This window comes from Tiliqua scincoides, chromosome 1 (assembly GCF_035046505.1).
Source record: "Tiliqua scincoides isolate rTilSci1 chromosome 1, rTilSci1.hap2, whole genome shotgun sequence".
In the NCBI taxonomy this organism is placed as follows: Eukaryota; Metazoa; Chordata; class Lepidosauria; order Squamata; family Scincidae; genus Tiliqua; species Tiliqua scincoides.
The window spans coordinates 77,374,897-77,387,670 of NC_089821.1; the positions used below are offsets into that span (position 1 = coordinate 77,374,897).

Genomic DNA, 12,774 nt, shown 5'->3' on the forward strand with positions numbered 1-12,774 from the left:
CCCAGATACTAAGTCTCTCCTCTGAAGTAGGGGTGGACAGAATGTCAACCACTATTTAGTGGTAGACTATCTAGACCCTACTGTTTGGGTTCTTGAAAGCAAGCTGGACTTATTTGATGCAGCAAGACACTCCTTGTGTTCTTATGCAAGGAGGTGTACAAGGGGCAGTACAGGGTCCAAAAAGAGTTGTGGTTTCTTCTTTAACTGTCCAAAGCCTCTCATTGTGAAGCATGCATCTGCCAGTAAAAAGATACATTTACCTCCCACTAATTCTGAAAGATGGGTGTCATGGCAAGGAAAATTGATGCCACTGTGGCTTTGAATATAAACATTCCAACGTTTTTCATGTCTCTAAAAATAAGCTAGGTATCACTGCTTTCTGGGAGAAATGTCAGTTTTTGAGCAAATTATCAAAGTCAGTATATTCTCAAGGAAATGGACATTGCAAATTCCATATTGTTGAAAACTGTGGCAAACCCTGATTAATCTTCATGAGCTGGATTGTACCCAGATGCTAGACAACAATTTGATGTGTGACTGTTTACTTAGAAATTGTATTTACCTTTTTTGTGTGGAAATTGTTAGGTCTTTGCAGTTCTCACTTCTGAAACAAATCAACCTTTAGCCATCTCAAAAACCATTTGAAAGAGTGACTCCTATGTAAACATTCTAAGTGCTTTGAAGTTATTAAATGATAAACAGGATCCTTTTTTATCTTCCAGTGCTGGGATTGGAAGAACAGGAGTTCTTATCACTATGGAAACAGCTATGTGTCTCATTGAGTGTAATCAACCTGTTTATCCTTTGGATATTGTAAGAACAATGAGAGATCAAAGGGCCATGATGATCCAAACTCCTGTAAGTTTTTCATATAATGTAGAATGAACTGTTGTCAATAATACAAATGCCTAGAGTGCTGAAAAGGGACAGTTTTGTTGTGTGTGATGGCACAGGTTTGATGTTTGTTCTTATATGTATCCTGTTCCATAGTGGCTTGGTTTGGATTTGGTAAACCATAGTTTAGCAGTACTACCATAAGCCTGGACTTCTACATTTCCCTCTTTCGTTCTCACCTGAGGGCAGAAAATCTTCAACTGTCATTCCAAGTTTAAAACAAATGAATCCCAGTTTGTGTTAAACTATTAACAGGAGCTGCAGATTTCTTTTCCTCACAGCAAAGGTGTAGGGCAGAGGTGTCAAACCTAATGCCGTGGGCTGAATGAGCCCCGGTAAGCAGTGTATCCGGCCCCCATTATAATTGGTCTCTCTCAGCTTGATAATTGAGCTCTCATATATCTTGAAAATATGAACAAGATTTGCACATTTTTCTCTTCTATCATTTGCAGCTAATGAGCTTTTATTTGAGAACAAAGTGCTTATTTCTGACCATCTGCTTAATGATATCAGTTTCTGCTTAATGATGTCACTTCCAGCCCTCAGCAGGTACCATTTATGCTAACTTCAGCCCTCTGTATGAAAAGAGTTTGACATCCCTGGTGTAGGGGCAAGCTTGAAGGTTCATGGTAATGACTTCTGAGTCTGGCTGTTCTTTACATGCTTCTTGAAAAGATGTTTTGCCAAATTCCCATTCCAAACTTTATCTTGAGAACTTATGCATACTTTAAGCTAATTAGTTTCCCTGTCTCATACCCAACTTGCACTAGCAGCGTGCAAAACTACTGTTGACCCTCAGCACTAAAGGGAAGTAACCAGTAGGTAGCTTGCCTGTGGGGCTGCAGATTCCCTTCTCCTGGTTCTCAAAGCAACAGCTCTTCTGGTACATCAGCTCCACCTCAGCTGTCCACCACCCAGCAGTCTCCAGCCATCCCCGTTCCAGTAATCCTTAGTAGTCCATCCATCCTTCAGTCAGGCTACCTGCTGACTAACCAACAGACTATCAGGCAGTCCGTTAGTCCCTCAGTCCATTCGTTAGTCTGTCAGCCAGACCTCTCTCCTTCCTCCAATCTTTCCTCCTCCTGCTACCCAACTCTCCCTCCTACAAGTGCTGCTTTTATCTCTGAGGGTCTTTTTGCTTCTAAGTGGCTGCAGCTGTGCTACACACCCATTACGATCTAAGGCCCTAGTATTAACCCCATGCTTCCCAGATCAGTCAGAGCAAGGGGCCACTGTTGACACCACACCCTGTCTCCTTGAGGGATCTTGTGTGTTTCCAATACAGTAGTTTGGCTTCATTTTAAGATTACTATAACCAGAATTTAAATCAATCCTCCAATTTTGTAATTTATGCATTCCTTAACAAGAGTGCATACAGATTGGTTGCTGTAACAACTGAAATATATTGGTTTACAACTAAATAATGTGCTTGTGCCACTTAATAGCATAACACAAATCTGTAGATAGGCAGACCCACTTGCCTATCCTTTTACAGGTATAATTATATCCATTTAGAAACAAGGAGGGTAACTGAAAGATTCGTGTTTGGCTCTTTGTTTATGCACAAGGATATTAAGAAAGTTGTTTACTTGAAGACAACAGCCACAATCTAGTACAAACTAGGAGTGCTGGATTGTGGAACAACTGCCAAGAAGTTGCATTTTGAAGTAATTACTTCAAGTAAGTGGTAATTGCTATACTGGCAAAATAAAGTTTCTCCATGGGGTAGAAAGTATACTGTATGTCTTCACTGTTTCACTGCTATCAATATTTATAATTTGCACAATAAATAATATATATGACTTGTTCTTAATACTTGACCTCAAAGTCAAATTTTTCTCTCATTTCTTTGACACTGAAAGTAGGCTTTATTTCAGAGGGATTGAAAGAGACATTTTGGCTGACTTGTAAGGAAAACTATATCTTCAGATTTCATTTTAAGTTGTCATTTTTTCAGTGACAATTAAACGGAAATTTTAAAGAAAAATATCCAGTTTAAATTTAAAGAAAAAAGTACATCTGAAGGACTGGTATTATGTTTACAAACATCAGTATTAGCAGCCTTAGGCCCAAATCCTAACCCACTTTACAGCACTGGCATAACTGTACCAGTGGGATGTGTGCTGCCTCCTGCCATTAGGTGGCACTCACGAAGACCTCCTCAAAGTAAGGAATGTTTGTTCCCTTACCTGGAAGCTGCATTGCCCTTATGTCTGTGTTGAAAAGTGGGTTAGGATTGTACCCTTAGTTGCATCCATCAATTGTTAGACAAGTGCAAGGAGATACATCAATTGTATCTGGTGTCTGGCGCTTGTTTCCCCCTCCCTCAGTCCAACAGATTATTAACAAGATCACAGTTGATACTCCTGATTCTTGCTGGTGTACACACAGTACAGAGATTTCACCCGTTCATTCCAGATGTTCCTTCTTCACCATAATGCACTTAGGGAAAGATTTACAGGTGGAAATCTGTTTCCATTTTAATATATCTTTCTCTACGTTAGGGCAGAAATGCATGATTTAGTGCAAGTAGCTAACCATATGTCAGTATGTACTGAGATGGACTAAATGAGAAAGTGAATAAAAAGAAACATGGGAATTTTACAGGGAAGTGCCTTATTTTACTGCTATTGTAATCAGAAATACTGAAATATGAATCAATTCAGTTTTCATTCCTAAACTTTCACACTACTACTCATACATTGTCCACAAGATGTCATTTTCCAGTTTTCATTTGCATGAATATTTAATCAGATTGCTAGGTTTATTCCACTTCATTGAAAATGACAAAATCATGTAAATTGCAGTTTGTGCAACAGTTTCTGTATTTATTTCTGTAACTTGTCTCCTTGCTTTCTGTACTCTTAAAAAACACTCAAGCTGGCTCAGTCAAATGTCATAAACGAGTAAATGGGGTCTCTTATCAGACAGCAGGAGAATAAAAGCACCTTTAGGGAGGACATGTCATAAAAACAGAACAAAAAACCGTCTTCAAAGGCTTCCCAGAAGCAGGGGTGGCCCACCAATAAGATGAACTGAATCATTCACTTTCAGCAGTGTGCTGGGAGAGATGGCAAACTGGTCAGGAGCACCCTGCACTTGCCCACATTCCACTTGGCCACCTCTCGTCCTCTTCTTGTTCGTTGTCCTTGCAGGACAGGTGAAGGAGGATGAAAAGGTAGGGTGACAGGTGTGATCGTTCTTGAGCAATTAGGAAGAGTTGCCATTTCACTCTGCCTCTGCACTATCACTCATCATGGAGAGAGTGTCTTGGGAATGGAATTCCCATGATGCTCTCTGCCCAGCCAGTTTAGAAGACACCATGGAAATGATGGCGACATGTACAGTTAACAGCACTATCCTAATCTGCACTGGAACAGGCAGGCAAGCAGGTCTGTGCTGTATTCGGTGCAGGTTAGGTGCAGGCAGGGGCGCAACTAGGAGTAAGGGGACATGTCCCCTTACTCCAAGTAACACCCTAGCCAGCCCTATATGGCTACTTGGATTTGCACCAGTGAAATCTGGCACAAATTTGAGCAACCCGTGTAAGGCGGCCTGTCGGGGGCGGGGGTTAGGATCTGGCCTCAGTGCTGGATCCTGGTCCTACCCTCTGCTCTGGGATGTCCCTGTTCCACCCTCCCCAAACCCCTGTGCTGACCAAGCAAACTTACCTGTCTGTGTCAGCACAAAGGCTGAATCTGGTCTCCCTGTGGGCTAGTGCAAATCCTTGTGCCAGCCCAGCCTACTCACATGGAGGCTTACACTTGCCTTATGGCACATTTATGACACTCCTGTCATAAATTTATGACATTTATGACCAAACAAGCACCTAGGATTGCGCTCTAAATTACTTTTGTTAAATTTTCAAACCCATCACTTATTTTGTATTTTCATTTATATATAGCTGGTTCATTTATGTATAGCTATGGATCCAGAAACTAGAATTCCTAGATTCCAACTTTGTAAACATATATTTATTCCATAAACATATACATGTTTATACATACATAAACATAAATTAATATTTATTAATTTTTAGAATGGGCAGTGAAAATAATGCTAGATTGGTATTGGCTTTGTTTAAGTGGAATGAGTCAGAGTAGAAAATACTAAGTTTTTATATTTATATTCTGAAGTTGGCAACCAACTGGGAATTGAAGTAGATACTGTATTTTTTAAATTATTTTAAATTATATTGCATAGAATAGGCTTTAGAAATTTTACCATTTCATGAGCTTCAGATGATGAGTGTAATATTTCACTTTCAAAAATTTTGTGTTTCTGTGACTTATAACTTATTGTATTATTTTTCCTAGAGTCAATACAGATTCGTTTGTGAGGCTATTTTGAAAGTGTATGAAGAAGGACTTGTTAGACCTCTAACGACATCGCTACATAATTAGAAAGCAAAATATGTTTTGGAAGAATCTTTGTAAGACACAGTCTGCACTTGTTGTGCCAAAACGTTGCTTGCAAGAAATGGTTTCTGAAAACAATGAAGAACTGAAAAGGACTTGGAAAAACTTCAGCACTGTTGCACTTTATGTTGAAACTGAAAATCAGTCTCTCAAACACTATGATTTCTGTGTGTTGGAAGACCCTCTTGTCATGCTTTGCTCCGAACAAACCACAGACTGAATGAACGTGTATTCAGGATGACTTTCCAGACTTCGTTGTAGTGCCATATAGTCCCTTTTCATTTGAACTGCTACAAAAAAGGCTTGGAATATTTTCACTCTGTTTGACACCTGTGTCTTTTTAAAACAACAATACACACGAAGCCATCTCTTCCAATGCTAGAATTGTTTGCTGTGTTCAGATTCTCGCTATATTTGTCTTTTATTTTGATGAAACATTAGCAATATTACTACTACTAGATACACTGCCTACTTAAAGCAGCACATTTTGCCCTATTCCCTTCTAGAATCTAACTTGAGGAGTAATGGAAAGCTGCAATCTGTTCTAACCCACCAGTAGCTGCATAAAAGCCCATTTAACCAGCATCTTGTTTAGGGTGGCATAAGAGGGATATCTCTTTTGAACTGGTAGCTCACTTGCTTGGTGTATCATAACATTGGTATGTTCTGAAACATATGATGACATTACCTAATGGGAATGAATGCATGCATTTTGTCTTAACCCCTTAAGTGCCTTGAGACTTACAGTGTATGTCTTAATGAAAAGGCACTTGTAATGGCCCTAAAGGGGAAGTATCATCATTGTGACATTTATTTTAGTGGGTTCACATTTTAAAGCATGGCCCTAGGTGCTTAGAATATGGTACTGTAGGGGGGTCACTGAACAACCATTCCTTCTCTTTTTACAAGTACCTGCATGCTACAATGGGTAGCAGAAGCACCCCAGCCTATTAAAGAAGTAATTATTGTTTACTGATATGAAATGAAGCGGAAAATCTGACACATTCCTTTGAACTGGTCAGTTGTTAGCAGCATAAAATGAAAAAACCAGTAGGTTGTTTTAGAATTTGTTCCTCTATTATACCCTTACACTAAGAGAAGCTTTGTAACTTGAGTAGGAGATAACTTTTTAATGGCACATAACTCCATTTCAAAAGTACAAATCAAAGGTGAGCCTTCCCCATCACCTGCTTGCTAGTTACTTTCTCTTGAGTCCACATCTGCTGTTTTTAAATTCATATTTATACTGGACTGCTTTTTAGAAAGAAGAAAAGAGAAGTGCCGTAAACGTGTCCCCAAAACATTGAACCTTTCCATCAGTTCTTAAGGTCTCCATGTTCTTTTGTGCAATGAAATTGTTTGTGTGCCTCCTTTTTGAAGTCATGAGCATGTATGCAACTGGAGGCAGTTGTTTGATACAGTATCTGAACTCATTCTGGGGTTGTGTTTGGTGGTTGTGTCTCTTTCAAAAACACTTTATAGGATGATTGAAGCCGACTGACTAGCGAAGGTGCCCAGCTTCTTGCAGAGTAAGTTGAGATTCAGTCATTTCTTTATGAAAACCTCATTTTGTGCCCTATATTTCAGTGTTTTGGTTAGCTGCCCTATATGCAGAATATAGAATGAGAATTTGGATTATTTTAACCTGAGAGGTTTTTAAAAACTGTATCACATTCTCTACTATCTATATTTGGAGTCTACAGATAGAACATATAAAGTTTACTCCCATTGAACTAAAGGTATGTGATGCAAAACTGTAGCATTTCAGTAACAATTCCAAATGAGAGAATGTACTTTTTAAAACTTTAATTAGTTGGGCCCTTCCCATATTTACAGAGTAAGTCTTGTGGAGTATGTTTCTGGATTCGACATTCAGTTCATTATTATCTTTTTAATCTGGTAACTCCTTTGGATTGATGTAAAACTGACTTACCCCATTGCCAGGATAGGAATTCCTTTTACCCAATTTATGAGTCTAGTGATCATGAGCTTCTAAAAACTCATCACAAATTGATTGGTGGTTCACATTGTAGTTTTTGCAAACTGGAACAAGTGCTTAATCTGTTTCTATGGACATTTGGGAAAACAAGGGGATGATGGAATCAAAGTTTTTTTTTTCTCTTTTAAAAAAAATTGAAGGAACCATTGGTTTTGGCTAATCTGTTACTGTTCAACAGGGCATGAAAAATGGTCCTACTTCTAAAAATCAACTTCAGGCAATTTCAGATGACCAAGCATGACATGGTAACTACTTAGGATCTAACTGTGCAATCATATTAATGTCAACATAACTAACAATAAATCCCTTTTTAGAAAACCTCAGTGGCACTTAAGCAGTCTGGCAACAAGGAAAGAAGAAATACTAAACATAAATCATGATCATGTTCTATTTTATACTTTATACATCACAAAAACAGTTTAGTATATGAGTTGTTTTCATACTTTTGGTTTTTGGTTATTGTTTCTATTGGAGGCCATGGCATTGGTTTCTTGCAGGACTAATTTAAGCACTTCTGGAATATTACAGTAGACATTAAAGGACTGCATCCATTCTGTTGAAAGAACTTGGGTCTTACTATTGCCAACATATAAATAAAAATAGCATTGCCCTTTTTATAACCTACATGAGGGAAAGGACTAAAGAGTTTATAGCAACACACAGTATGTTGTTGGTATTTTACATATGCTGATATTCTTAAATGAGGTTGCCAAAGCAATTCAAATCCATGACGAACAATTTATACCAGTGTATAGTTTTGTTGGGGTATATTTTTGGTACGTCATATGTTTATCTAACAGAGACAGAAACATTAGCCTTCTTAAGGTCTCCATCTCCCCTGATATAAGCTGATTTAGGGCTTACTGGTCAGCTTCAATGAAGAAATATTGAAAGAGATTAGTTTGGCAGGGTCACCAAGCTAATCAACAAGCTGTGAGAGTTTCCCTTAAATGCACATATGGTAAAGATGGGATAAAAATGAGCAAATCAAAGCATTATCATGCCATAAAGGTAGATTTCCACAACATACATTGTCCTATTGTGGTATAAATAGCCTTTTACTAATATTTTTATATGGCCTAAAAGTTAATACTGCTAATTACTTTGCATTGGGTTATGAAGATCTGTATCAAACTTAAAAAAGAAAAAATATTTTTTGTATGTGTTTCATGCTGTACAAAACATGAATGTATGATTCAGGCATAATGACATAAAGTGAGTGTTATGGATGTTGGATTTTATGGATAATTATTTTCTTACTATTTGCTAAAAAATTGGGGGGATTGTCAACACTTCCATGTTTTTAATTCAAGTTGTGTTCATGTAAATAAGAGCAATAGGGTAATAGTTTTGTGCCAGTGTATGTTACAGGTGTATGTTTTTGTTTTTATCTTCAGAGTTGAAAACTGCATTTATTTAAGGTACTCCTGAAGGTTTGTCTAATGTGGAAATCTAGGACTGAGACTTAACATTGCTTCTTTGCCTTTTTAGTTATGTGGCTGTTGGGGTGGTGGGGTATAATATGGGATAAGTTAAATATGAAGTACCCACAGATAGTGTCAGTCATTCTCTGAGGAACATGACTTTAAGCAAGTTAGCTAATTGTACCATTTTGAGCTCAGCCCCTCCAAATATATGGAGTGAGTATCTGCTTCTGGTGCTGCAGAAATGGCTCTATAGTATTTGTATAAGAACAAGATTTGGGGTTCTCTTTGGTGTAATCATTGGTATTTCCCATCCCCAAATGTACATGCTGAGATGACAAAGCTGAGAATCGGGCTGTAAGTTCTCTTAAGCTAATCACTAGATGTCTTTACCGAAGTAATAAACTCTGCTACACTTATACGCTGTGGCCCAAACTATTGTACTGCATTAATTTGAACAGAAGTCATGCTGCAACATTCAGTGGTAGTTAGGTGGCGCCAGGTTTCAACAAATAAGTTCTACATGTGAAATGCCTTATATGTAGTTTTTCATAGCCCACATTGTAGTAGTATCCCACAGCTCCCAGATTATAAATGCTGCCGTCCTCTTATCGAAGAACGGGCAAAATGCAAGTGAAGAGAGCTGGGGAGAGGTTTCTGACAGAGCCAGCATGGCCAGCACCTTAGGAGCAATGTGCAGATTGGAACTTAAGTATTCTGAGAGAGGTTGAAAAGTAGTAAGAGTGCTGCAGCTATTCAGGGAGGCCAAGGAATGGAAAAGTTGGGTGTGGAATCTCAACAGCTTCTGCAACTAGTGGAGCAGAGCTCCACTAGATTCTTATGAAGGGTTCACATTGGTAGGGTGCAGAATTACAAGTGTGTGGCCAGCAGTAGACAACAGATGGTTTCCCCAACCCCCTGGAAATGTTGTAAGACATCTAGTTTTATGCCCTATTAACCCACAATACACATTGTGCAGATGACATTCCTCACCCCTAAACCTAGCTCATGGAAAGAAGTGGAGGCATCTGGTCCCATGTGCAGTGTTTTTCATTTTTTTATTTTGAATTTACCTATAGTTAATACAATTGATAATCACTTAAATCTATAAATGCTGGTACAAAGGAATGTCCTGCATACTATGCAAAACTCTTCTACCTATGTCCAGCATTATATAGCATTATCAAGTCCTTATACATAGATAATACTACCAATATACCTATATAGGGAGCTTGGACCCATGACAATAAAAATGAGCAAACACAGAGCAGGCACAAGAAAGGGGAAAGAATGGCTGCCATTGCATTGATCGTTTCAACCAGCCTTTAGCTTTTACTATAAACAGAAAAGATGGGAAAAGTGGAATATTACTGTAAGAGCACAACCCTGTGTTTGTCTTCTTGGGGAAATCTTTAACATAGAATTTGAATTCTGTATTCTAAATTTGCAACAGATCTGCTTGGCAGTTCTTGTATTCACGTGTTTGTGTTAACTTTCATAGTCCACTGTCTTTGAAAACAAAACTTAGCTTGTTTAAATAAGCACACGTCACAAAGAAAAGGTATATTGGGTGCAGATGCCAATTAGTGATCAACATCCATTCTTGTAACAAATAAGCATATTTGATTTGTTAAAATTGGAGAGACAAGTACATTAATTTAAATATTGTAGGTGTTGGAAAAGAAAAGTAATTGATTTGCTTTAATTTAGTTAATGTGGCCAACCTACAAATACAAACCAAAGCCAAAAAGGTTGTTTCTCAGTTTTCTGAATAGTATAGTAACAAACAAATAAAAATAATCTTTCTGCAGGCCATTGCCTATCTGAGGCTTCACATGAAAATAGGCTTTAATGCTTTGTCTGCGTTAACTGCATTTGGGGTTGGTAAAATTTGAGATATTTATGGGAAATATTCACTGTTGTGTCTTATCAGTGGATAAATGTTGAACCATAATTGCCTTAAATCAGTTGTTCCTGGCATATGGTATGATTGTACGGGGAGATTTGATGACCACTATGTTAGTGTTTAGGTGATGATTCTTTTAGAGACCTTGACTGACAATGTTTGCTGGTGAAATTACTTTATATTTAACACAAGTGTAAAAGAGATTTCACTTTTGCTTAAATTTCTTGAATTTCAACTAGTAGCACTTTATTTCATGCTTTACTACTGACAGAATATTTGGAAAAAAATAAATTTGCTATCAGGTTGAAGAGAAATGCTTAATTTGATTTCTGTGCAGAACTGATTGTGATTGTTCCTTGATGTGAATGCACTACCAGTGTACTCATTTTTTGACTTGTTTCCATCTGTTTTGAAACACATTTAGGTAACTCTAAAATCTTCCAACACTGTGTATCAACCTTGTTGTGCTGATGTACCATCCTGATTAGTGGTACTGTATATAAGCACAACTATTAATAAAACTCGGTATTTTTTCTAGTCCAGGTTTTAGTATGGGTCATGAATAATACTAAAAATAGTCCCCACAGAAGAGCTAGTTTTTCTCTTAACTGATTTCTTTTAGCATGTTTCAACTGACCATCAGTATTTTTGCTTGTGCTAGGATCCAAAGGGCTGGGTGGTGGGCATTCCCTTGCCCTCCAAAGGTTTTAGGACCCATCTTTGTTGAGACATCTTACAGGCTGCTTCCAGTAGGGGATCCTGTGCAAGGGGGGGACAATCTGATTCAGCATGAGGGACTGTAATCCCTTATATTTAACAGTAGGGTAGTGGGAAATATTTTTTCAGTGCACATATAGAAGTTCTTGGGTATACCTACCTCTTCGGATCCTGGCTTATAGATTTCCTACTTAGCCGTATTTTTTAACATTTACCTATAAATCTGGCAATGGGGGGGATTAAAGTAAAAACTATAGAGTATAATGCCTCCCAACCTAGTTTAGAAAGAAAAAAAGATGTAACTCTTATAGGCAGAGGTTAGAATGTGAGTGGAGGGATTAAAACAGTTGGCACAAAGTTTTTTTGTATTTCTCTATTACAGTATATTGACAGACTTTCCAGTGCAATTTTTTTCCAAATCATGAGGGCTGGGCATCACATTTAACCTTAATATGGATACTAAAATTATCTAGGTCTTCTATCAAATTCTACAATGATATTTTTGTGTTTTTGTTTTTTCTTTCACAGGTGCTATAGTATCTGTGTAAATATAATGGGGTGAAAAATCTAACCTTGTGTTCTGGATCATATTTGCAGTCCTATAGGTGCCCATATTTATTCTTGTTGCTAGTGAGCTAATGGGTTGCATGTCTCCTTTGTCTTTGCATTTGTCCAGTTCAACTGGGTGTTGCACTGCTCCGTGAGTGGGCTTCAAGTATCTCAGTAAGCCATCTCTAAAGCCCGGTATAAATATGCATTTTCTGTTCCCCACACAAGTTTAATATAAGCAATTTGTCTTCAAATTTGTGTGTTTACTTAAAACACTTATTCAGCTAATAAGAGTCTACACTAAAACAGGAAATATGCTCAGTTGAAACTGACATGCATTTGGACTTGATCAACACTGGACAATGTGAAAAGAATTCAGCATTCATCACTGCAGCTACTGTATACTTTAAAAGGGCCTTATGTATGTTGCCTGTATTAGGGTAAAAGGAGAGTTTTTGCCATTAATAATAAGGTACACTAACATTCTACATACTACACCAGCAGCTCCCCAGAGAAAAAAGAAATATTTAACATTTAACAAATCTTGTTTTTAAGTCTTAAGAGCAACTTCATTCTATTATGTGAAATATACTGTTATACATATTTTGTGGATATATTTAATTTTGATTGACAAATAGTTGTCTAGATACAAACTTGAAGAAAAATATATAGTTTATTTGTGGATCTTAATTGTTTAATTGCAAAATAAAGATGTGCTTTAGTAATTTAAAGCTTGGAGATTTTTGTTGAAGATCAGTTATAGATATGCTGCACAGCATGTCAGTTAATTTTTGACTTTTTAATATTTGGACATCTTACCATTTCCATGCACTGAAAACACAAAGGAGTTACTGCTGTATCTGAACT

At 37.6% G+C, this 12,774-nt stretch overlaps 1 protein-coding gene across 1 annotated transcript in view; it reads left to right on the forward strand.

Annotated features, from left to right (window-relative positions):
- The window catches only part of PTPN4 (protein tyrosine phosphatase non-receptor type 4), a 140,415-nt gene extending 127,853 nt beyond the window's left edge, over window positions 1–12,562 (forward strand). The window contains exons 26-27 of the mRNA XM_066611713.1: window positions 723–858; window positions 5,211–12,562. Coding sequence (XP_066467810.1) covers window positions 723–858; window positions 5,211–5,297 — 223 coding nt within the window. The 3' untranslated portion in view covers window positions 5,298–12,562. The remainder of the gene's footprint in view (window positions 1–722; window positions 859–5,210) is intronic.
- Window positions 12,563–12,774: the final 212 nt, after the last annotated feature.